This window comes from Colletotrichum truncatum, assembly GCF_014235925.2.
Source record: "Colletotrichum truncatum strain CMES1059 chromosome Unknown Contig_0004, whole genome shotgun sequence".
NCBI classification, from domain to species: domain Eukaryota; kingdom Fungi; phylum Ascomycota; class Sordariomycetes; order Glomerellales; family Glomerellaceae; genus Colletotrichum; species Colletotrichum truncatum.
The window spans coordinates 2,442,755-2,469,040 of NW_027222401.1; the positions used below are offsets into that span (position 1 = coordinate 2,442,755).

Genomic DNA, 26,286 nt, shown 5'->3' on the forward strand with positions numbered 1-26,286 from the left:
TCACATTACCCAAATTTACCAAAATGGTCCAATGTAAAAACCCCACGTACGGGGTAGCAATGTGGCGTACGGGCGTGTATAACCTCTCCGCCGGAGCCGGAGCAAGTACCGGGCCAGTCTCCGGAACTGTCCATGTCAACCACTTCACCCTTACCTACGACTATCCTAATGGCTCCGCGGCCCGAAAGCTTCACCGCGGGCAAAAGTGAATCGACACCAGCTCTTGCTTAGCAGAATAAGGCAGGTTGCATCTGAGAGGGCTTTTACCATGACTAAGTTTCTTCGGTTAAAGTGGTACTTGAATGGCTTACCCCGAAGCATGCAAGCCTTGTAAAGCCGTAGTTTTTCTTATTGTCAAACAATAGCTATTCCATAGTACGAAGCACGGAATTTTGACACGGCCATCTGCAGCCTCGGCATCCAGTAAGGCGAGAACAGCTAAGATTATGGCACCCCAAGCCGTGGAAGTCAACGTGGAGCCCGTCATCAACGGTGCCAAGAGAGGCTGTGATGGACTCGGATTGATAGAAAGTGGTCATCCTCTTGTAAGTTCCTCGAAAATATGATTCCACTAGAGTCTGGGTTTTTCTGATAAGAAACAACCAGAAGCGCAGCAGGGTCCCCAACGAGCAGGCAGAGAAGACAGCTGGACTGACCACACCGCCGTTGTCATCGGCCGAGACGGATCGGAGCGGAAAGACTTTGGCATCATTTCTATTTTCACCCAAAGCTATAGCAAAGATCTGGGGTGTAGCTCAGCAGAGCTTTTCTTCTGTAAGGGTCTCCCAACACCCCTAACACGCAAGAGATAATTGCTGACAACCCCCGTTCTGCAAGGCATCACCGCCAACTCTCTTCCCAGAATATACCAAACCCGGCGGAACAAAGTACGTCTACCGCGAACTGGACTTCTGGACTTCGGGATTCTTCCCGGGATGTCTGTACCTACTCCTCGAGCGGCGACGCAAGTATGTCCACCACATGAGACACCTGGGCTGGTCCGCTGAAGAAGAACCGCACCAACTACACTTGGAGTAAGTCAGCTCCCTACGAGTGAACTGGTTCATTTAACTGACGAAGATCTAAAGGTTCGCCTGTAAATGGTGGACGGAGACACTTCACCCCAATGCGCAGCTCACGACAACACACGACCTTGGCTTTATGATCTTCCCCTGGGCGCGGCCGGCTTGGGAGCTGAACCATGACCGACGAGCGTACCATACCGCCATTACAGCTGCGAAATCGCTATACAGCCGGTACGATGCGACAGTCGGTTCCATTCGATCCTGGGACGTCTGCGTAACGAAGCGATACAAGTTCTTGGATCCCAGCGCGGATTTCCTCGTAATCATCGTTAGTCCACTTTCCCAAAGTTCATTCTCTTGAGAACGCCCACTGAGTCCATCACAGGATAATATGATGAATCTCGACGTGATCTTCTGGGCTGCCGCGCAACTCGGCGACGAACACATGTATAATGCTGCCGTCAAGCACGCCGAGACGACAAGAACGCACCACATCCGCGCGGATTTCTCAACTTTCCACGTCGTCAACTTTGAACAAAGCACCGGAGTACCCAAAGAGAAGATAACGAATCAGGGTTACTCCGATACGTCGTCCTGGTCTCGCGGCCAAGCCTGGGCCATCGCCGGTTTCGCGCAGACGTACGGCTGGACCCGCGACGTGTCGTTCCTCGAGACGGCGATATCCTGTGCCGATTTCTTTATCGCGCAGACTCCATCCAGTGGTATCCCCCCTTGGGACTTTGCCGCCCCGAAAAGCGAGCTCCAGCCTCCAGACGTCAGCGCCGCGATGATCTCGGCGTATGGTATGCTGCTGATTCACGAGGCTCTGGTATCCCTCGGAAGAGAATCGACATACCTGAAACACGCCTTGGGATTGATACACGCCGCTTGCAACACTCATATGAATGGCGGGGGAAGTTACGTCAAGTCTCATAGGACGATCGACACAGTTGAGCATGGTACGGTAGATGAAGAGATTGGTTGGGAGGTGGACATGGAAGGTGAGCCCGAAACGATCTTGAATGGCGCAACTATCAACAACTACGAGTTCGCGCCACGGAGGTGGGCGAATCACGGACTAGTATACGCCGACTACTTCTTCCTGCTAGTAGGAAACAAGCTGCTAGAGATGGGGGTCCCGGAGCTATTCGAAAGCAGCGTCTGAGTAAACAACTGTCGCTGCAATAGATGGTATACGCAATATATGTGCTTTGTAACCACATCATAACGAGATCAATGTATTATGGTGATCAACCGTGTGTAAAGCTATATATACGCTGCTACTTCTGCTCTTCCAGTTCCTCAATCCTTTTCAGTAGTCCCTGAAAACATGCTAATTCGCTGATTTGGCAGGAAGGAATAGTCCAGGTAAGCATTTAGATCCTCGAAGTCATCAGCCGGATGTGCCCCAACCGAATGCCCATTAGGAACACCAACACCATACTGATCATAGCCACTTAAATGTGAAGGTTGTGCTGCTCCCGGTACCGGTGATGGCATGGCAGTCGGACCTCTGCTAGAGTTCTGGGCATGGAATGCTAACGGGAGTGGCGGAAACGCCAAAGATATGCTATCTGGCGAAGCTTCTTGTTCAAAATCCATACCAGGGGCACCAAAGTTTCCCATAAACGCAGCGTCCTGCCCTACCGGTCGGCTCGGAGAAAACCCGCTACTCTGATGGTTTGGGCCGGGGCGAGCTACACCAGGAGTTTTGGGATTGTTCTCAGTAATGTGAGAAGGTGCCTCAGGGGGATCATCGGAGTATACCGCCTGCCTGATATCTAGCATCCCGTGACCTTGTTGGCGTGCCTGGACAAGCCTACGGGCGAACTTTGAAGCCAGATTTTCAGACGGATCGCCCGGTCCATTCCACCTCTTGGCGATACTCCTCAGGCTGCCCACCAATGAGTCAAAACCGCCTGGAAGAGTCACGCTATAGTATAGTGAATGAGCCAAGAACATTCGTCCGCATATAAAGAGGCAGAAGGCAAACTGCGGGCTGACTACGTGTTGTGAGTCTTGTAGAAACTTCTCGGCTATTATGGCGACCTCCGTTGCCGCTGCGAGACACGTCTCTGAACTTGAGCCAGACGGTAGCCGTATACGGGTGTTTTGCCATTCAGGGAGCGGGTAAGCGATACCCTGGTGAAGTAGAACCACCGAGGTGTTGTGTGTGATGTGTGCCAATGTGAGGTTAGGATCCATGATTCCGTCACTGTTGAGAACGCAGGCCTCTCGCCATTGCTCAGGCAAGAATATTTTCCATCTGAACAAAGTCAGTAACCCAGATTAGGACATGGCTACAAGAGACTCACTGTACTAAACGCAGATCAAGCTGCTTAAACTTCATCAGCCAGACTTGGATTTCGTGTGGGTTTGAGACGTCGATTGCCTGTTGAAGAAAAAAGGAGGTGACCAGGCTAAGACTTTCGGTAGCTTCGATACAATATGCGAAGCCTCCCAGTGAATCTTGCGCAGCTTCCTCCGGCCGAGCGGCAGGGAGCGCTCCGCTGGAGCCACTAGACTGATCGGCGACGCCAAAATATGGCGTCGGGGTCTGGAGGGGCTCCCCAGCTTCCCAGAGAGCGCCTTCGCACGGGAGTCGCCTTTTGACGTCTGCACTGGTCAATGAAAAGTTCCATCCGGTGGCGATGCTGCAAAATCGGTCCATCAGGAATATATTCCAGAATACTCTGCGTCTCTCTTCTCTTTCACTCCAAGACCGACAAGGCCGTAGGAACTCCATCCTCTTGATGAGATGTTTCGAAGCTGGGGGCTGGTCTTCGTCTTCAACACTAAGTTGTAGTTGCTCAACGGTTCGGGTCATGCTACCCACAATGGACTGGAGTAATGTTAGCCCAGTTCTGGCAGTATCAACTCGTTTGAATTTACCCATGCAGAAGGACCTCTTCCACTACCAATCTGGATACTATCATTAGAATGACTTCCCAGGATGCGAAAAGGTTGCTTGGGCCTACCGTGTCAAACGCGATGATGGTTAACGCTTGTAAGTTCTCCACCGAGAAAGAGTCCATGCTGTTAAGAATGACGAACTGACGGCATCGTTTGGCATACCGGGTCTTTTCTTCGGGTGACCCAAGGCGAGAGTCATCTGAAAATCTTGCGCAAAGCGATATCACGGCGTGGAATATTGTGCTAAGCTTCGATCGCTGTTCGGGGTCCTGCATACGTTCTCTAAACTGACGAACATGAAGCATTGGGATCCAAGGATGTATGTTGGAAAAATAGATACCAACAAGAGTGTCCATGAGGTCAGCGGGAGGAAGCAAAGTATCGTCAGAGACGGAATCAAAGTTGATGATGGCCGGCGCAGCTTTACCGGGTGGTGCCTTCTGTATGATGGTGTTCATAGGCCGACAAGCAGCTAGAGTAGCCATTGCCGACTGTCCACCCTCGGCGAGCGTCGCAAGCGTATTTTTCAATGAAGCAGTTGTCTCATTAAGTGATGGGTTTGAAGACCCATCATGACTTGGGCTCGGGGCATTGGGATTTACGGTGGCGCTCAAAGTATTGAAGACCTGTTGCCACAAAACCCCCTGACCAAGGAACATGTTCTCAAGAGTGGCTGTTACAATGTGTCAATCGATGGGGTGTACACACGGCGCTGCAGAAAAGACGAGGAGGAAACACCCACCAACTCGCTGACTTAAATTTTCGACGGCCCCCGTACGTAGTCCCGGTTTTGATCTCTTGTCATCATACACGCACTCAACACCTGAACAATGAGGTCAGGGGCAGTTCTCTACATCGTCGGAGACACAAACTAACTGTATCGTACGCAAGCCGAGCATGGCTGCCGCCTGGAACAGCGCGCTTTCTTCTTGCGACATGATTGGCAGCTTGATTCCGTTGTCAGTCACTTGAGGATTTACAGGGCCATTAGACAAGGGCTGCTCACGCTGGTCCGTCCGTATCGCAACCGTTCGCATTCGAGTTTGTACGTCTCTTTTTGGACCGAGGTTGGCCTTCTTCTTCACCGCCAGAGCGGCCGGACAGGAGCTCATCATCTTCTTCGAACGCCATAGGACCTGAAGATTCGAAGTTGGCAAGGCGATTGAGCGCAACAACAAGAGTATGTAGGAGTGAACATTTTGAACGTGAACGCAACCGGGCCTAACTATCCAAATTGAGAAAAAGATGCCGGCGCTCCAAACCAGTTGGAGATCGATGTCGGGGTAAAGAGACTAGACGTGGAGAAAATGTGCGGGGAACAGAAGCTTGTCATAAAAACATGCCACTGTTGGACGGCTAAAGCCAAGCCACAGCGGGCACAATCCTTGCGTTGTGGCCTGTGATCTCCGCTGTAACCTCCAACTAGGCTTCTAGAGCACCCAACTGTAAGAGTTGAACCATCGCCAAAGAGACACTAGCGTTGCAATAATGTAAATGAGTCGCCGAGGGAGTCCTATGGATGGCCTTGGGTTACTGTCAAGTTGAACAGAGACCACTGAAGACACCACCTTGTATTCCCCGCATTTCCCTAGACCCTTGGAAGTTTGGTTCAACTTCTGCACGGCATCAACCGCTCCAATCCAACACGGTGAGAAAAGCAACATCAATGCTTGGGGTGGGAGAGAAAATTCGTCAATCTCGAATCGGGGGGGATAGGCAATTTAGCAGTCACCTGAGTTTTTCCGTCTCTTCCCCTCCGAGTTCAGCTAGCAACTACAAGGGACGGCAACCACCAGCAAAGACCCACCCACTTTCCACAACCACCCACTTTCCGGGCTCGGGGGAGTTGCCGGAGGCAGCCCCGAGGAGGCATCTCGCTCGCATCCACCCCGGCCATCACCATCACCCCATGCTTCTAGCTCGAGGGGCTTCTCTGACTCCGCCATTCCGGACCATCGAAAGTTGGGGTCCCCAGAAAGCCAACGTCGTGTGCATATAGGAAGCTTATGAACCAGGTAAATCCGGGGTACAGTAGAGAATGAGACACCAGGCCACCTTAAGCTCAATCACGACAAGTCCACAGCCATGAAGCAAGACACAACTCAGCACCAAAGCGACAGTGCCATTGCGCCTGTTCCTTCCGAAGTCCCTGCTGAGCACCAGGAGGGGGATAAAGAAGTAAGTCTCGCGTTTCGTGGAAACGCCTAAACCTGCTCACACAACCACAGACAAACAAATGGGCAGGCACAATATCAACCTACATCGATGAGAAGACCAACAAAGAGCTATTTTGGATTGTAAACCGCCGAATTCTTGCCTGCATGCTAGGCACCTATTTCTGTCAGTCTCTTGACAAGGGTACTTTGGGGTTTGCCTCTGTCATGAACATCAGAGAAGACGCCAACCTTGTAGGCCAACAGTTCAGGTGAGTTGTATCGATGCCTTTATCACCAAAGAATCAATAATTAACTTGTTTTAACGCGCTCTTGGGACCATTTTGTACGCCGGGGTTCTTGTTGGAGAATATCCGACCAATTTGCTGTTACAGAAGCTTCCTGTTGCGAAGTATCTGGCCGCCAATGTTTTTTGCTGGGGTGTTGTCATTGCCTGCTCCGCTGCCGCAAAGAACTTTGCCAGTCTAATGGTGGTTCGATTCCTTCTCGGCGTTTTTGAGTCTTGCGTCCAGCCGGCCTTTATCATTATGTATATGCCCTCCCTTACTTCCTCTGAGGTTGAACCATTGACTAACACAACTGTAGGACTGCTATGTGGGTACGTAGGCTTCGCAACTCTAACATTCCCGTTTCAACCCTTCTAACTTGTTCTTAACAGTACACCAAGAGAGAGCAGTCTATTTTGACTTCCCTTTGGTACTGTATGACTGGAGTTCAGTTGATGGTAAGTCTAACCCGTCAGAGCCAGGTCCAACTACGAAGTTGTCTGACAAAAAACAGGTCGGTGGCATCATTGCCTGGGGTGCTTCCCACTATGTCGGTCACGACATAAAGTCATGGCAGCTTCTTTTCCTCGTGTTGGGAGCCGCTACTTGTGTCTGGGGTTTGTTCATAGGATGGTGGCTCCCTGATTCCCCCATGGCTGCGAAGTGTTTCAACGAAGACCAGAAGCGCCTGATGATCGAGCGAGTGCGCGCCAATGAGACCGGTATCCAGAACAAGACATACAAACGCTATCAGATGATCGAGGCCATTACTGACCCTGTAGTCTGGTGCTACATCATGCTACAGGTCACCTCGACTCTCATTATTGGTGGCCTCGGCGTATTCTCCAACCTGATCATTGCCTCTTTCGGCTTCACCTACCTCCAAACGCAGTTGTTGAACATTGCACAGGGTGCCGTTACCATCATCGTTATGGTCGGCAGTGCCTCCCTCGCAACTTGGACGAAGCAGACTGCCTGGGTAATGCATGTAAGTCGGAGCCGAGCCCCATCTCCTCAAAGGCATCATGCTAACATGGCTCTTTCCAGGCTTGGACAATGTTAGTACCAGTCGACTTCCACGCCCCCTGAATCTACATAGCTAACACTTGAAAGCCCCGCCATCATCGGCACAGCTGTAATCTACAGCATCCCGCCGTCCCCCACGAACCGAATCGGCCTCCTAATTGCCTTCTACTGCACCCAATTCTATCTAGCTGAGGGCAATCTCATCTTCTCTCTTATCTCCCGCAACATCGCTGGCCAGACAAAGAAGTCGACAACCCTAGCCATGACTTTCATCGGCTGGGCCGCAGGCAACATGACAGCGCCCCAAATATTCCAGTCTAGCGACGCACCCCGCTACCGCAAGGGCTTCACCGCCCACTTCTGCCTCTACGTCCTTTTCAACCTCTTCCTCGCCCTCATGCGGTTCCTCCTCATCCGCCGTAACATATCCAAGCGCAAGGCCGCCGTCGCTGCGGACCCTTCCGGTCTCGCGGCCGAGGAGATCTCTGAAGACGACAAGGCTGCATCGGCTGGCGTTAGGGGGTCTGATGAGAAGATTGAGCACTCCAATGCTTTTGCGGATTTGACGGACAAGGAGAACCCTGACTTCCGGTATGATTTTTAAGTAATTGGTACATCACCGAGGCTTTCTCATATGCTGCATGGCTTTAGCAAAGGCAGTAGATACTCGATGCATAATTTCAACATACGGATTTGAATGTAACTGGAGACGATACTGGCGGACGTACATTTGTTAGGGACAAGATATATCTAGCCTAGAAATAAAGTTGTTGAACAAAGCCACCCCAACCTTGACATCTGTAAAACCTTGCTTACTGTATCAACGATTAAACAACGGTATATCAAAAGGTGGCAAGTGACAGTGGATCTACTGCTTTACATTTCATGCCTCGTACCACCTCTCTCGACATCTCCTCGAAGCCAATCCCATGCTCTTTTGTAATCCTATACGCACCCATGCCTCCATAGGTCACCTGATTGTAACCAAATTTTCGTAAATTATCATCAACAAGAAATTATCATTATTGTGGGTGAGACTTTACACGATGACGCGGCAGAAAAAGCCATTTCTCAATGGCTGACTACTCGGGCCTCCAAGTATAACCCCCCCATTGCGCTCCTTGATACACCATATTCCCATTTCACTTCGCTCCTACTGTTTCCTCACGCCGTCAGGGCGTCTGACACGACACTTGTCCGGTATACAAACCTCGCCAGGCCAACTTTTAACGAAAACGTCATTTATCGCGCGTCTCCGTGCAGGAGAATGCAAGGGTACTGAAAGAGGCAAGTACATCGTGCCTTGCGAGAGACACTGCCAGCAGCTGGCGATATAAGGCGAGAAATGGACCGCTGAAACGACCAAAAAGAAACAATATGGGATGGAGTGGCCGCGAGCCGTTAGGAGCACGTCGTCTTATCCTTTCCCAAGCTGTTATACAACTAGAGATGACGTCGATCCGGCGAGAAATAAACCATAAGGCGACTGCGGCCGAAACGCGCCCTAAAGGAACAAACTTCCAGACAGGAAGAAATTTCGGGTTACCATTTCCTTATCATCACGGCACACTCAGTAAAACCTCCCCGACGACAAAATAGACTTTGCTTGTCATGGTTAATTCTACTAGAAGATTTGTGCGGACCCCCTTTTTCTTCACCGCCCAAGTTTCTCGGTGTCTTGGTAAGAGCCGAGAGTACTGATCTCGTCAAGATGGTCGACTTCCAACAGAACGAGTGCATAGGACCAGATATTTGAGTAGGAGCCGAGTTGCTTCTGCTCTGTCCTTTCGAGTAGAAGCAAGGTTCGTGATCCGCTGTCATGAGAGATGCTCAGACGGCTTCAGGAATCGGCGCAGGAACCTCCATCTTTGCGAGAGTGCGGCCATTGTAACCTGGTCCAGCACACTTGGGATGAAGGGATTCGCCTGAGAAGAGCATACAAAAGCGGAAACCCTGTCGTGAGCCTAACTAGGAATTTTGCTGTTGGGATGACGGAGAGGGCATGATACTTGTGCCGCTTCAACCAACTGTCAAATCCAACGGTGTGCGATCGTGGGACTTGGTTCGACGACATGTGCTCGGACTGTGTTCTCTTCCCCAGCTGCCAGAGCGGTTTTATGAATCGAGCCTACTCAGTGGTGTTTCCCCAATCACCCTACGGAACGAACGCCCAGGCAGTGTTGGAAAGTTGAACCAACTGAACAACTGCACACACGTTTGACCACTGTCGGATAGAAGGTGCCGATGCCAGAGACCAACAGAGAATTACAGACGAGAACTACCTTACTAGGCAAACGCACTTATGAAGGACGATTGCCGCTTCCCCCGGGAACGGAGTGTTTCTTTGTCAGCATCAAGTTCTTCGGAGTGGTTTTTTTACGTTTGTCATGCGGAACAATGGAGCCGAGCCAAGGCTTGGGATCTGTCGAGAATTCTACTCCGTATATAGTACAAACAGCAACGGGGCCTGCAGATTGAGGTTGGACCTGGAACTGTGGGGACAACTCTTGGAAGGGCGCCACACGGGGTCAGCGACTGCAGCAACAGTGCCTGAAGAGTTTTGAAGTTAACAACCCTTCAAGCGGGATGCTGCTTAGACAGCTTCGCCACTGCGAAATGACTTCGCCTGTTGGCGAAGCTCTCATGGAATTGCAGTTCAGAGGCGACAAAAGCCGCTAGTGGCATGTCCGTGTTGGCATCAGTGCGCACTGATAACGGGCGTACTAAATAAGGCAGGCCGTTCGGACTTGCGTGAGTTCCAGAAGTCGTTCAGCGCGGTGCCCAGGTTGTTAACCGGGTCGCCAAGCTGAACACGTTCACCCTGAAGCTAAGCCCATGGCGTCCTCGATCTCGGCCGATAATGTGGGCGTCCGGGCCGTGAGTCTCACGATTATTGTTCAAGCGATCGACGACCTGGTGACATGATTACTGGCAATGTTTTCCAGAGGGCACCAGGTGTTGTAGGCACAAAATCAGGCAAGCGTTTGAAATACTGAAGCAGACGAGATGCCTTGTCTATGACATTCCCCTTCTGGCAAGTACTTCGCAGGGCCGCTGGAATAAGGGGTAACGTCCCACACCCACTTCTGGGCACCCCCCACATTTGGGCACCCCATTTACACCAAAAACGCCGTTTTTCGAAATTCTATATTAAACTAACTACTATACTTACTAAGAAAAGAAAATATATATAAACTATGTTAAGTATAATTATAGCCATCTAATTTTTTATAAAGGTTTAAATATAATAATAGTTATAATATAGAAGTTTAAAACTAAAAGCTTTAAAATGTTAGTAGATACTAGTAACTTACTAGTATTCCTTAACATTAGAAAAATATATTTTCGCTTATATATACTTATTTAAAAAATCTAGGAAATTAATATTTATACTTATTAAAAGTATATAATTATATCTAAAAGAGATTTAAAAGTATTACTTTAGTAAATATAGTATAATTAAGGGTTAAAATTCTATAATAGAAACTTTTCTTAAGGGAAATTTTAAAATATTATTCTAAGCTTAAAGAATTTTTTACTAAGTATAAGAATATATAAATCTACTATATCTTACTTAAAAATTCTAATCATATTAGTTAAATATCTCTACCTATTTTATATATTAAGATATAGGCTAGGTAAATTAGTATTATAAATGTTAAACCTTGAATTTATAATACTTATTATTAATAATACTAGTATATAGCTACTTAAGTATTATAATTAAGTCTTAATCTATTTAATATATATTTATTCTCTTTAATAAGTAAAGTATTTAGTTTAATATAGAATTTCGAAAAACGGCGTTTTTGGTGTAAATGGGGTGCCCAAATGTGGGGGGTGCCCAGAAGTGGGTGTGGGACGTTAACACGGGCATCGTCTTCGAAAAGCTTCTGGCTAAACTTTGTCAAGCCCAAGTCCAGACAGATCAGTTAGCCGTGCACCAGCACCTACTGCAGCGAGATGCCGCTTTCTTCTGCAGCTGAAAGCACACGTTGGCTGTCATGCCTGTCAACGACCTATTGAGATTCAGGATCGCAGAGCTATATAAACGGCAAGAGCCTGGGAAGGAATGCTTCGGGTCGAATAGTGCAAGAAGGCCCATGAATATGGGCAGAGGATTGCGCCAGATGCTCCAGGTACTGTCCACAGTGCCTCTGCCTACCAAGGCTCGAGTAAGGTTGCTCGCAGCAAGTGCCAAACAAACAACAAACTAAAGCATGCAAGACAGCACGCACGCACACCTCAGCACTGCTCTCTTACTCTTCAGAGTTTCTGAGACACCAGCGAGAGGTGCGCTTACTGCGTGATTGTGCGTAGATAGATAGCGCGCGTAAATGCCTATGAGCAGCTTGACGATGTATTGCCACGGCTCCATAAGTTGCACGCGCCTCAGACCTTGGCCTCCTCTGTTCTTTCCATGGCCTAGCCCAGTGGCAGAAACACGTGGGAACGGAGAGGCGGTCGTCAGATAGTTGATGTCTGACTTGACCCTCATAAGATTGAGTTCATGCACGTCGCTCAGATTGTAGCATAAACAAGGGCCCCGAAGAGAATACGGGCTCGTAGCTCAACAACCGAAGGAACGAGATTGCGCCCGTTCCATTCTGTGATGTCGAATGTCAGTGTGAGCTAGGCCCGGACTTAGTCTATGGCGTGGGCCTTGGCATGGGCCGCACAAGATGTGGCGATGAGCTTGTTTGCTGCCAAACGCCTACTACCCCCCGATGACCAAAGTCAAACCTGGCTCATGCGCGCCAGTGCTGCAGCGTGAATCTGGAGTGGGTGTGAGAAGGGGAGAAAAGTGCTGCACTGCGAGCCGTGATTCCATCACACATAGCCTGCAATGCAATCAAGACAGGCATGACAGGAACCCGCGTACGAATACGCGTTCGGTTTCGGCACGCAGAATCTCACATTGAAGATGGAGATGATCTGAAAATATATGCCTGCATTCAAAAGTGTCAGTTGTTAGACGATTAGGAAGTGAGTTCAGTCGCGAACGACGCGAAACGCAGTGTCAGTTGCAGTCCGAAGTTCACCGGAGATCGGCGACGGCGGATGCGATGGGCTGGAACGGGTGGAGACTGGCAGCCCCCAGAAGGGTACAGTGAAAATTGATGGTGCTGGTGTACGTACTAGTGGACAAGCAGGGGGAAAGGTAGCAAGTGAATCAGGTGCAGCTTCTCCCACCGCAATCTCTAACAACTACGAGCCACCCTGGGCCCCTGGTCGCTCCAGGGGATGGAGGATCACGTGCGCGGAAAAGGCCCGGTAAAAACTGGGTTTGATGGGTTTGAATGGGATCGAACTGGGGAGGTGCAGGCAAGACCAGGCATGGTGTACATGTTAACCTGTGCATGCTTTTACACTAGGTGCTGGCCATAGAGAGATTATGTCGTTTTTTTTTTTTTTTTTCCTCTCGTTCTTTCTTTTGTCACCCAGGTGGTAGGCACTCCAGAGGTAGGGGTTACTCTGCATCTTAAGGTAAGGTAGGCGTTTTCGATCGGCAAAAGCTCGCCAGCCCTTCCCGGGACCTGGATCTCACACTATGACTGTCGCTGTCGCCGTCGCCGACTCCGATAAGACAGGTACTCTGATTGCGCTCGCTACCCACGCGCTGCTCATCTCATCCCATCCCTCCCCCATGTCTCGGAAACATGCGGTGCGTAGAAGGAAGGGTGTCAAGGCCGCCCTAAACACAACACTGCCGTAACATGTTTCTGGGCGCTGCTGCTGCAGAACGACATGGTTTTTACACGGGCTATCTGTATGCGGATACAGATAGTACTTTTTTCTTAAATTGTACGGGACCTCACTTCACCATCGCCCGAGAGCATAGCAAATTTACGACAGGGGAGGCACGGTCAGCGGCAAGGGCTTTTGGGAATAAAACATCAAAAAAAAATAAAGGGGAATGGGAGAGACAGAGACAGAAGACGAACGGGCCGCAGAGTAGACCCTGCTGTTACTTGACACCAAACGCGCAGTTTCTGTTGCGCGCTCCGCAGTCCGAGTTCGTTTGATCAAGATTGGGGCCCTCTCAGCTGGCTCGCGCGCTAGATGTAAAGGAGCGTCCGGCCCTGGTCCCAGAAAATGGAGTCGTGGATAAGTATTGATGCTGATATGGAGGTGCATGTGAGGTAATCTGGCCTTGTCTCGTAGCATCCGCAACCCATTCTCTGATGGCGTTTTGTTGGTGGCCTCTCAACCTCTGGCCAGTGACAGGCCATGAGGTAAAGGGTAGGTCAGTGGTCTTAGTAAGGTGTCCAGGAGCCCCAGTACATACATTCCAGTAGTGTACAGGTACAGTTGCTGCTCGCCCACTATGCGGACTTTACAACCCACAGAATACATTTATTCGATTACAATCTTACCCTTGCCTTGTCTTCTCTCTTTTTTTTTTTCCTCTTCTTCTCTTACTACTAGTTATTTCGTTCCCCTCCTCATCGAGTCGGGTATCCATACGGGTAGCGGATGATGTACCCTTTCAATAGACCCACACTGTGTGGGCCTCATCTAAGTAACTTCCTGATGAGGAATGGTGCCCACCCTCCGCTAGGGAAGTTGTCGTGGTGTTTCTCAGAGGAAGTACATAGCAGTAGTAGGCATGTAGGAAGCAATAGTGGCAGTAGCCTTGCTCTCCCCAAGGTGTGCCTGCACTTGCATAGTCTAAACGCCGCCCACCACCCACCCCATGGGCTCCTTTTGGTCCGTTATCATCAACATCATGAATATCTATGCCTCCTGTCTGGTACGCCGACCATGCATTACCTCACCGAGCTGTGGGTTTAGTCCGTGATGTCGCAAAAGATGGGCTTCCTCTTCAAAAGCGGATACATACCTGGTCGCCCTGTCTCGTGGAGACCTTCCTTCATGGAACCAACCCACTGTTGCCTGCCCAGTCAGGTAGGCTGAGATACGTACTTCCCCTGTCCTGCAGCACGTTCACGTCTCCCATGCCCCCTCCCCATCGTATCGATTTCTTACTCTTCCTGGATGGGGTTTGGGCCCATCTCGACCCCCTTGCCCCCGCTTCGTTCCACCGTTCCACACCACAAACCTCATGGACTTTTATTCACTTAGCTCCAACAGCAGATCCAGCAGAAAGTGGACAAAGTTCATGGTGCACCCGCCATCTATCATGGTACCTCATGGGCCCCATTGAGCTCGGTCCAGCCCAGCCAGCCCAGTTCCAGCATAGCACGCGCCGCCCAGCATGGCAAGCCCAGGTGATGCCCTGGGTCCGTGGTCCCCTCAAGGCTGTCACGAAACCTGTCAAGGACAAATCGAGCAACGTCCAGATCTCTTATTCGGGAGCACAAAAGTCAAAATCAGCACGCTTTACCTTGTCAGGCTTGACATCCCACCTTGTTTAGGCGTCATCAATCCGTTTCCGCCTCAGCCTCTTCAACCTCACTCGACCTCACAACGGGTTTGTGCCAGGCGTTGTTTTGCTATTTTCTCTCTCTTCGAGGTCCCATTCCCAACCCAGGCTCAGTCTGGTACCTGCGGAGACATGTCAAAAGTGCCATCTCTTCAGTGGTGGTGTGCACTTTTAACTACAGCGAACGAATTTTGCACTCACTGGCGACTAAGCCGATCTAAGATCTTGCTTTCTTTTGTTCATCTCTTTGTCGTGGCCATTGGAAGCCATTGCTTTTTCCAATGTCCTCTCCACGTGTGGGCAAATACTTCATATTTTAATATTACCTTTCTACCCACCTCTTGTATGGTTGTATGGGCCTGAGGTAGGCTCCAGCCATGTACTCTCACAAATTTTACCTCGACGCTTGTCTCGAGTGGCATTTTCGGATCCTCAGCTAGCATCAGGTCAGCTCCGGCAGTGAAGCGCGTCGGTTGTACCGCAACTCCTGCGTTCAAGACGCCCGCAGGATTTCCACCGCCTATGACAAACGCTTGCTAGCACAAAACATCCATTCCGCCCCTACAAGGCTCGAAGCACCCATTGTATCCCGCATCCGTCCAATAGGTGCGGATGTAACAGGTACGGACAAAGATATGTCGTGCTGCGAAGAAACCCTTCCACGATTCGATGTTTTTCTCCCCCTATAGCCCCGTCCGCCCATCAAACATATGCTCCTCCATGATCCGCTCCGAAGCCCCGAAATCTTTCCCAGCATCGACCCAGTCATTTCGCTGTGCGACTTGGTGACTGAGTTACATCCATCAGACAATCCCTGGAGACTGGGACTGTACCATGCTTTCGACTCCCCGCTCACGACATTTGCTCCGTGCCCGTGGCCGCTGCAATCACACGCTATCCATCCTTAGCTCGCCCTGGCCGTCCCCGCTCTGGGGCCACGTTCTCGACAGCACGTCCCATGTTGAGCACCAGCAACCACCATCAGCAGTGAGCACTGTGTGCTGTGCCGCAACACGACGGCGCCGACAGTCGTCTTCCATCCACCTCCCCATCAAACCACCAACCAGACCCTAGCACAACAATACTCCCATGCCCATGACCATGCCTTGCCCCGCGCCGTGTCGTGTCGTTTGATTTTGGTCGGCGACGGCGTGGGGCATCTATCTTGACCGAACGAACGAACGAACGCCCACCCGCCCATGACAGACACATCAAAGTCACACCCTCCGAGTTAGGTCTGGCCAGCACTATCGATTCCATACTCTTGGGAGTCCGTCGTCGAAGGACATACAATATCAACGCATTGCTAATTTCCGCCAATTACTGATTGGTCGGGCTGGCCCTGCAAATTACCACCTCACTTCTGTTAAATAATGAGAGTCGTATACATAGAACTATAGTGCACTGCAGCGCGGCGTGATCGCACGTCAGATTTCTTCACGGCCCCAGTCTGATCATTTTCTGGTGCCGATTCACATCGATAGTCTCTGCAAATCAACGGGGCACAATCTGACAATGATGATTTTCATTGCTAGGGGAGCATGCTATGCGGACCTGAGCAGGTCATTATACACGTCAGGTCATGATTTTTCTCGGCCGATGCAATAATCAAGCTGGTTTTGCTTGCGGACATGTTTGGAGTGGCACTTTTTGCGCCGGACTACCACGCTACGTTGAGCAAATTACCCCATGCGGATGGCATGCCACAGCTGATTGAGGCAAGTTTCTAGAGCGCTACCCCAAGTATGGGCTCAAATGAGCCCAGAGGGAAAGGAGCTCTCCAAACCAGGAAATCAGCTTCCTGGAGGCGGCACACCAAGGACTACCCCTACACCCTCTTGAATCCGTCGGGTTACCAAGCAGAGAGTCCAGACGTCAGACACGCCAGGCCAAACAGCGTTGCAGCGTTCCACACACTCCCGTCCCCAAAATGCGGTGCAAGATACGTACCTGAGGAGCACAGTACCGCAAATGCAGAGCTGTCCAACAGAAAGCCAAGAAGCCTACATAGCACGTCCTAGCCCGTTGCCCTGTGGGTTTTGCTTTGCCAACTGCACCAAGGGCCGCCCGGAAGCATTACGCGCAGGTGGTGATTCAACCAACCTAACGGGGGTAGTCATAAATTGGAATTGAAAAACCGTCTCGCGACCTAGGCATCCTCATCAGCTGAAAGCAGCCAACCAGATGGGTCATTGGAGGATTGGAAGGACCCGAAGACAGCCCAAGACAAGCCGAGGTCTTCGATACCGCTAGTCGCGGTAAGCAGCAGGGATGCAATTTGGTTCCTTGCGCACTGGTTGCACTGAGCGCTTTCCCGATCACTCATTCCCCCATGATCCCAATCAGCGAGCCAGTATCCGCCCCACTGGGGCCAGGAATCATTAATCATTCGTTGGCGCATTCGTTCAATATTGTAAGTACTGTCTCTCGAGGTCGAGGCCGAAAGAGGGTCCCCCAAGGTGGTTCTCTCATCTTCCCTAGTAGGAGATTTCCCCCCTTCACTCCCAGTCAGTCTCTGTTGTTGAAGCCGCAACAACCCTTCTGCAGGAGATGCTATGACCACCATTTGAGCGTCGGTATGAACTGTACCGTGCCGCACTGTACACATATCGCGATCGCTTATTTCCCATGTATGCCACTGGTAGTCTGACTCTAGGATAGGGAGCTAAAATTGAGGGGCCCGTAGTAAGTGCGAGACACAGAGAACCGATGGCTGGTGTCGTCGCTGGTACTGTATTCGCTGATATGACACTCTTTTCTGTGCACACAGACAGGGACTGGCCCGGACCGAAGTTGCAGACTTGAAGGCGGCACCGGTATGGTTCAACGCGTGGCGGCCAAAGCCAAAGCCAAGAAGAGGACCGCAAGCGACAGAAGCTAGAAAGAAGGCTTTGACAGCGCCGGTGCGAATGTTCTAGGTTCTGACAAGACGTCGACGTCTGTCCTCTGCCTTGCGTTAGCTCGGTACTCGAGGAGAACAATTTTTGAAGACACAGGGACCGGATCCCAAACAGGGCAAGTCAGGTACATTTCCTGCACACGGCCCTTGAGAAGTCAGAGAAGGGGTTGGAAAGTTGGGGGGAAAAAAAAGAAGAAAAAAAGAGAGCAACGCGCCAAATCGGTAGACCCTTGCCGCCCATGTCGACAGTTGTACCGCGTTTGCCCGCCCCCTTTTTCTGATGGAATAACGACATGACATAGATAACCCTGCAAATGCCTGGTCGCCCTCTGGATCTAACAGTACGGGTACAGACATGCAATATCTCACTGCCGTATCTGCAATTGTACGTACCTGTGCGCACATCGGCGAGACAGGGAAGGGTCAAGTCATGAATGGGTGCGGAAACAACGACGAAGATTGCGGTGCATCTATGGGCGTGGGAAAAAAAAAAAACCCAAAACCCGCGACCAGTAGCCAGCCCAGGGCCACACTGGACTGGTCCGGTTGGCCGCGAGCTGACCGGCAGGGCCCACAGCCATGGCGGGACGCAACCTAACAGTGTTAATTGGCATCACTTGATGTCTATCGCGGACTCGACATGCAACTGGGGCTGGGATTTGGAAGTTCTGGATTGGCACTGTCCAGTAACCTGGGCGGACTTGAGGCGACAGTGGCAGGCAATTCGACTTGGTTTCCCGGCGCTGTTACAAGGTATAGCTTGGTAAAAATAAAATAAAATAAAAATACCAATCAATGACAAGTTGGATTGCGATGTACTTAGAAACTAAAAAACCCCGCGAGTGTGAGAAGCAGCTAAAGGGAACGGGCGGGCGAGGCGAAGCTGATACTTTTGCAAATGTTGATGGTGCTGCTGTGCCGCCAGTGCTGACACGCGGTACAAGTGGTGGTTGACACTGCTGAAGTAGCGACGCAAATGTTTGTGCCTGTGGCAGGTGGGGGAACCTTCGTTGCTGCAGAAGGGCGCGTGCTAGTATATCTCCTCAACCCTCGTGCCTTAGGATGGATATGGTTGTTTACGGGGGTGCCCTGGGAGAAGACCAGGAATACCACTAGTGACAGTTCGTATGAGCCTTCGCGCGGATTGAAAATTGATGTAAGCCTACCTACGGATACTGCATAGGATAGATAGATTGAAGAGGGGAGGAGCCTGCTGGGCGTGTTTCCCCGACCTGAAGGCAGGGAGGTAAGGAGGCAAAGAAGAGAGAGGAAATTTGGTTAGGAGGAGCACCCTCAGCACACTGGAGACAGAGTGTGACAGAGGGAAAGAAGTCACTTTGGGAGTGCCCCACTCTCCTCTTTCGACACCACCTCACCTGTTCGTCCAACCAGATTCGCTCATGGAGTCCTGCCTGCACCTGGTTGCGCGCTGGCTGAGAGTGGTCCTTTCCCTCGTCGAAATTCTATCTGGCTGGTTCCTGCCTGCCCGGTTGTTGTCTACATAGCATGTCGGTGGTGTCGACCCTCATACAGTTCCCGTCCAATCTTCCCGTCTTGTTCCTTCCTGATCGACCGTTCGCTCTTTCGGGCTTTGTTGAATACCAAACCCACGGTCCTTCTCCCCCTTCCGTCTCGGTTTACTTCCCCTACAATACTGATAGCGCGTTTCTCTCAAAGCTGAATAAGAAGGAAGAGAAGGGTGAGGATAATAGGTAGATAGAGTTAGTCAAAGTGGGAATCTGGAGGGGAAGAGCAAGAGGGAGAAGGCGAGAGAAAAAAAATACAGATACACACAACCTATCCGCCCATCCCACCACCCATCCATCTTTCTCTCTCACCATCATCCACCCATCCATCACCACCCCTCCCACACACACACACCCCTTCCAGCTGATGTATCTTGTATCTCGCACTGTACGATACAACCCAGCTAGCACTCGGAACCCTTGTCGCTCCCCCAAGGCCCCCCCGTCGCGTCTCTGAGGTCTCCGTAGAGTCCCAAAGCCCAAGACCGCCACCCCCCCGCCTTTCGTTTTTCCTTAAACTGTCTGGTCGTGGCCGCAGCCCGTGCTACCACCTCACTATCCTCTTTTCATTCACTCCGCAGTCCCCTTTGCCTTATTCTCAATCGAGGTTCTTCCCCAACTGACACTTGTTGCTTGTTTTTGAGCAGGGGAAATCGCTTGACAACCAGAAGCGTTCACACATCAACCGACAGCTTGTCCTGCCTTAACCTTTATTCTGGGGCACCCAAAACCCGTCCGTCGGCTCCGCGCAAAGGCAACTATCGACTCGAACACCCGGACGAGTCCCTATCTATCTATCAGCCGTACCCAGTCCCACGTTCCCCGAGTCGCGTTTTTCCCTTTTCTACAACACAAACCCGCTCGGCTCATAATCTGCACTGCAGTCCAGTTTGTTGCGCCAGTCAAGCCTCTTCTAACCCGCCCACGCGTGTTACGCACAACCACTCTTTCCCTCATCACCCATCTTTAAACCACACGGCGCGCCTGTCAAAAAGAAAAAAAAAAGTCGACTTTGACTACTGTCGACCTAAACAAATTTCATCCGTCCACTGTCCCGACAAGCACAAGCGCATGTCAGGCACGGAAGCTCCAAAAGTCAAACAAAGCAAATAAAAATTAAACCAGCAAATTCCTCGCTTCCGTTGGTCGGCAAAACCGCACTACACGCACCACCCACACAGCTACCACCACTTCCCGCGTAACCTACCTGGGTCTTCGCCTTACTTCTTTCTGCCTCTACCTTCCTTCCACCTGCCACCACCCTCCACCACCCGCAAGGCACCACCGCAACCGCACCACACCAGACTCGATACAGGCTACGTCCCGTCCTGACCTGGTTTCTTCTGCGACAGCATTCAAGCTACACACAACAGCTGCCCTCGCCTCCAGATCAAGTATAGATCAATCGGCACCACGCTCAAAGCAGTATCTCCACCGTTTTTTTTTTTTGCCCTTTCCTGCTTCGTGATACGATTCGACAATCACCAAAACCACAATGGCCGACATCACCGATCAACACGACCAGACCTCGCCCACCGACCTCGAGGAATCGCAGGTTGGCAACGGCAACGTCGCTGAGAACAGAGGCGTTAAGCGCCAGCGTCCCAGCACCGCTGATGATGACGACGATGACGACGAGAAGGGCGGCCGCGAGCGTCGCAAGATTGAGATCAAGTTTATCAATGACAAGTCTCGCCGCCACATCACCTTTTCCAAGCGCAAAGCTGGTATCATGAAGAAGGTGAGAAGCCCTCGTCGCATTGCATACTGCAGTTACTGCGTGTCCGCCAACTGCACGCACATCATCATCTTTCAATGCATCAATCGCTGACCCAACAAATAACAGGCCTATGAGCTCTCTGTCCTCACCGGCACTCAGGTGCTGCTTCTTGTCGTCTCCGAGACTGGTCTCGTGTACACATTCACGACGCCAAAGCTGCAACCTCTTGTTACCAAGGCTGAGGGTAAGAATTTGATTCAGGTATGATTCCCTTGTAACCCAAGCTCCCGGATCTGGTGAACTATGAGGATTGACTTTCGATGCAGGCATGCCTCAACGCCCCCGAGCCCACACCTGGTGGTGAGAACGGCGTCGACGACCAGAACCAAGTCGACTCTCCGGAAGAGCCTCCCCAACAACACCTCCCTCCCCAGCGCCAGGGTATGCCGCAAAACCCACACATGCCCCCCAACTACAGCATGGCCCAAGTTGGAATGGATCCTTCGCAGGCGCTTGCGTACCAGAGTTACGTGCAGCAGCAACAACGGGGTGGTGGCTACGCGATGCCTCCGCAATCTGGTCTTCCTCAACACACGTCGCACCAGTCATGATAGCCAGGCTCTTCATGACCAGTGCATTTCTTGTTGATACCTGACACCCTGCATTCTGGAGACCTCGCCTTGTCGGCACCAGACCGGGTCGGCATTTTATCCCCAAACTCGAGGCTCTAGCGGTTTGGCGTTACAGTTCAGTGTTTACCACTCGCTGCATCTCGTCCCATTACTTTTTTTTATATCTTTTCTTCCCTTGATTCCAATTTCCCTTTACTAAATTCCGTCAACGGCTATCAGTAATTCGAAAGTTCTTGGCCACCGGCAGTCATTGAAGTTTTTGACCTGGCTGAGGGTCGTAGAATTCTGTGTGTCTACCTTATCACGGAGCGAGACTTAATGTTATCTTGTGGGTGGGAACGCCGGGGTGCACGCGATGAGAACATGGCAACATGGAGCACATCCAAACGGGGGACGACACTGTGGGGGATGTCATTATGGAGGCGGTCTGGTTGAACACAAAACATGTTGTGCAACGGGCCACTTTGATGCTGGCCCGAGATGGGAGGTTGAGAGCGTGCGCTTGAATTTGTATGGCAGCGTTGGCCATTTTCTCTTCCTCTCTCATTCGTTTATGCCTCGAGGGAGGGAAGGTTGCGTGGTCTGCTCTTGAGAAAGGGTAGGGGGTCTCGGCGCGGGAGGACAGGTTTTCAAGCATGAGAGCATGATTTCTCACGGCTGGGGCATGCACATTTTTCTTGGAATGGACTTTGATGATTTTTGTCGAGGATCAAATGGGCCGAGACACGCGCGCGTCTCTTTTTATTTTCCACAAAACATCCCGAGAATTTACGTAGGACTCGGCTTCGATACCCCGGCCCTGGGCAAATCAACAAAACAACAATACATTCACACAAACTATGTTGGTCTTTCTCAATTTTATTCCCTGGAAGAAACGTTTGCCTCGGCATCCCACTTGCTATTGGAGTCCGGAATCAGATGGATGGGGAACAAGGCGGAGAAAGAGAACCGTGATCAGGGAAACAGCAAAGGTCAAGAGAGTTGTAGGTTGTATTATAGCATTTGCACTTTGGTTTTTTGTTTCGGTTTTTTTTTTTTTTTTCGTGTTTGCACAGTTTTCTCTCTTAGAAAGTCAAGGTCTGACAAACTGCTAATCATTTCACGTCTTCACGAGTCCTTCCCCCAAGTTGCCAAAGATCTTGTGTGAATGACCGTTGTACCCGCCATGAGCCCCATCGACGGCACTTACTAGCCACTGACCTTGCCACGTCTTACTTACGACCTTACTTACGACGCAAGTCCTTGAGTTCCCTGGACCGTGCCGTTTGCGGACTGCTTGCGTTCGTATGTGGCAAGAAGATGGGAAACGAGTGCATGTGCGTGTGTGCGTGTGTGTGTGTGTGTGTGTGTGTGTGGCCGTCATGGTGACATGACAAGTGACTGAACTCTAATGCGGGAATGCGAGACACTTTTGAGCTTTCCCTCCCCCTCTCCCTCTCCCCCCTCCTCCATCGGGTCTGTCGAGAAAGCTTGGATTGATGTTTTTCTTCCCTTTTTTTTTTTTTTTTTCTCAATTAAGATTTTCTTAGGGTGTTAGTAACCAAGTCGTCTCCTTTCTCTTCCAATCAGTTGCAGAAGCTTCTTGTTTTTGCTAGTCTTTATTTTTTTTTATTTTTTTTCTCCGTGAGATTTCCTCATTTATCCATTTTCCGGTTCGGACATTGGAGAAATTCAGAAATACTGCACCCCCCCACCTACCGAATTTCGCACGTTCATATACTGTAAGCTACCTGAATAGGCTACTGGCCGAATCTGATTTTCAAGGGTGCATATTTTGGTTCGCGACGCAGCTTGAGTTTGGTAGAATTAAGACGGAGGGATATAATGAGGGGTTTGTGTTTAAAGAAAAGATAAAAAAAAAAAATCAAGATGGAAAAAGAAGAAGAGAAGCGTCCCTCGATCCCGAGACGCAGGTTTCCTGAATAGGTAATGTTGGATTATGTTTATTTTCGTTCTTGTTTTTATTTCGAAATACGTTACTCCTCTCCATCCTGGGTCTGGTTCAACCGTGGATGAGATGCAAGGGGGCACTGGGGCGTACACTTGGAAATGCTGCTTTTGGCCGTCTGGCGAATTGTGATTCGGCGGCTGCATGGCCCGCACGCCGCCGACCTGGACGCCCGGGTGAGAGGGGGTCGGCGCGCTACCGCCTGTCAAGTGTGTGGTAGTGGACCTAGTTTACTGGCCTACTGCTACACTACTGCGCCCACCAGTGTCTGTATGCACGTCCGCACGGCGGTAGCGGTAGCGGTAGCGGTGGCGGTGTCCGGATAGAGGGTTCTGGAGTAGCGGGTAACAGCCCAGTTGGGGTAGCTATTTGGCATCGCATCATCATGCCACTATTCATGTCAGTTTGACTGTTTATCAATGACACAGGTATTTCAGAGCACATTCTGCTCATTTCGCGTCCATTCAAATGCTAGGTTCGTCTTTCTTACACTTTCTTTTTCCTTCTCCTATTCGAATTTCTGTGGCGGGGCAGATGCGCATTCCTAGCTATTTCCCTTTCGGTGAAGTTATGGATGGGCAGCTTGTTGGTGGGGAAGGTCCTATCTGCATCGGGACATGATGCAGGGACAGCTCGTTGCCTTTTTAGGCCTGGTGGGCTCCCCCGCGATGGGATTCGCAACGGCGGCGATGGAATTTCCGGTGGATTTTGATATTTAGCAGTGTAGCAGGCTATGGGTTTTAAAAAAAAAGGTAGGCTTTGTGTCGGTTACTCTCAGGATGGTTGGTCGCCTTGTTTGCAGAAGGCGTGATGTAGATAATCCGTGCGGTCGTCGCGACACCCTCCAACAAGAAACTGGAAGCAGCCGACGAGGCTGTGCTTAGGAGGGATCATGATACCACGGTGGTGTCTATAGGGCTATCGGCTACTTGCTATACTCCGTGAACAAGGATGACCAAGAATGGTGTCTACTTTAAGTTGTCCTGTTGGCAACTCTGTTGGGCCCAAGAAAGCATATCTTGCCAAGTTCCTGTGATTTGTCCGCTTTTACCACGCACTGGTCTTGAGACCGCCGTGTTCTAGACACACACTCGTTCGCTAAACGATCGAGATAGGACGATAGATGAACGGCGCGTAATCTATCTTATTCGTTCTAATCAAGCACTCCGCGGCTTGCTTCACTGTTCAGTCAACAGTGTGTCAGTAGGATAGAACGAGCGAAGAGCGCTTTAACACTCACCAAAGCCCGCCGGACTTTGCGTATCATGCGCTGGCCCTCCGACGTTTGAAGAGGGAAAACGGTGTGTCCGGGCGTCGTTCTCCGGCTGAAAGGGACTGGCCTCACCTCCGACCGATTCTTTACTTGGTAGTTCAGCCTCGTGCCTAGGCCCTTGTCTCTTCCGGACAATCGCGAACTCTGCATCGTCCCAACGACCGCCGTTAGAGTCGGGCAAGAACGATTGCGGCCCACATAGACCCGAGGCCGCTGATGAAAGCTATGTACCACACAGTGCTCGGAGTCTTCTTTCCTTTTTTAGGAACAAGAAAAAGTCCGCCGGGTTAGAAGCCTGTTATGGACTTCAGGCAAAGTGAAGGGACGTCAGAGAAGTCACGGGTATAGTCGCTGATTTCTCGTCTGTTGTTCTATCTGAATTGTCTTGTATCCAACTCATAAACAACATTGCCGGCAGCTGATTTTAAGGGTTCGGGTAACTTAATTTGTGCCGTTCTGCCTTAAATTACGCCACAAGCATCAGCGAAAGACCTGGGTAGAGCGTTTTGAGGCAGTTGCCACGTTCCTACTCTTCAGCTGCCTCTCTCCTTTGGATGCCGGCAAAGGCGACGGACAAATAACAGCTTAGCCCTAGTACAGAGAGTTAGAAATAGAAGCCATTTCTTTATTTTTATTTTTGCTTCACTTTCATCACTCGTAACTTCCCGAACTCCCTCGTGAATTGGTCCACGCACCGAATTGAGTGGAAGCTAACACGAGGAAGGACGGTAAAACTTTGGTGAACCCCTCTGGACGAGCAGATCAGATGAAACGAGCAGAAACAAGGCATCTGGGAATGCGGGAACTGAGGAAGCGCAGTGATGAAGACACACTCCCGCAACCCTTCCATGTCTTGCACTTGGTATAGGTGACGTTGCCCTACACCCCACGACTCGGAGATTTGAGACCATTGGAGGGAGGATGCTTGTTCGTCGACAACATCAACGTATCCGTACTCGCAGTGCATGCGAACATGTGACCGGTTGCACAACAACTGACATGAGCGAGTAGCTGGCTGGTCAATGTGGTTGAGGTGCTGGCACTGACGCTCTGCATGACCTGACCGTTCTCTTGGGTCAACCCCCAGAGAATCCGACTCTCTGTGTAGACCGTAAGAGTTAAGAGTGCCGCTAAACAGCGCCCAACCTAAATTTCTGAGAAACTATTCATGTTCAATGCTGCCATGGAAACGTACTAGTTGCTAAGAGCACGAGGTTTCTCTTCCTTGTAAAATAGCCATCGGAAAGCCCCAAATAATAACTAGATGTGCTTGATGAGATGGGAATTTGTTGGCCATCTTGTCTGACTGGCTTGGGTGAAGCACGAATGAGAACTGTGGGCTCGGATACCGGATAGGTTGAGGGAGTTTGAGAAGGTTTCTGCACGGACCAAGCGCATGCCCCACATTGTGTACCTTCTACTTCTGTTACTATCACTCACAAGACGATTAGGACCAAAGTCGCTACGCTTACAGCTTTGATAATGTTACGACACATC

General features: G+C 50.6%; 4 protein-coding genes across 4 annotated transcripts; 3 read left to right on the forward strand and 1 right to left on the reverse strand.

The window, feature by feature from the left end:
• Positions 1–446: 446 nt before the first annotated feature.
• CTRU02_207443 (glucuronyl hydrolase) lies at positions 447–2,190 on the forward strand (the record flags this gene model as incomplete). Its single annotated transcript, XM_036719169.1, has 5 exons — positions 447–545; positions 607–774; positions 838–1,034; positions 1,089–1,353; positions 1,411–2,190. The coding sequence occupies 5 exons, from the start codon at positions 447–449 to the stop codon at positions 2,188–2,190; spliced, it is 1,509 nt and encodes a 502-aa protein (XP_036588876.1).
• A 137-nt stretch (positions 2,191–2,327) lies between these two features.
• Positions 2,328–5,069, reverse strand: CTRU02_207444 (uncharacterized protein; the record flags this gene model as incomplete). Its single annotated transcript, XM_036719168.1, has 7 exons — positions 2,328–3,294; positions 3,341–3,867; positions 3,918–3,947; positions 4,004–4,611; positions 4,681–4,761; positions 4,815–4,885; positions 4,945–5,069. The coding sequence occupies 7 exons, from the start codon at positions 5,067–5,069 to the stop codon at positions 2,328–2,330; spliced, it is 2,409 nt and encodes an 802-aa protein (XP_036588875.1).
• A 954-nt stretch (positions 5,070–6,023) lies between these two features.
• On the forward strand, positions 6,024–8,008 carry CTRU02_207445 (2-ketogluconate transporter; the record flags this gene model as incomplete). The annotated part of the gene is made up of 6 exons (XM_070204895.1): positions 6,024–6,116; positions 6,167–6,363; positions 6,420–6,654; positions 6,771–6,836; positions 6,893–7,366; positions 7,481–8,008. 6 exons carry the CDS (start codon positions 6,024–6,026, stop codon positions 8,006–8,008), a joined length of 1,593 nt encoding a protein of 530 aa, XP_070061428.1.
• Positions 8,009–20,711: 12,703 nt separating this feature from the next.
• Positions 20,712–21,547, forward strand: CTRU02_207446 (mads box transcription factor mcm1; the record flags this gene model as incomplete). The annotated part of the gene is made up of 3 exons (XM_036719166.1): positions 20,712–20,957; positions 21,063–21,197; positions 21,263–21,547. 3 exons carry the CDS (start codon positions 20,712–20,714, stop codon positions 21,545–21,547), a joined length of 666 nt encoding a protein of 221 aa, XP_036588873.1.
• Positions 21,548–26,286: the final 4,739 nt, after the last annotated feature.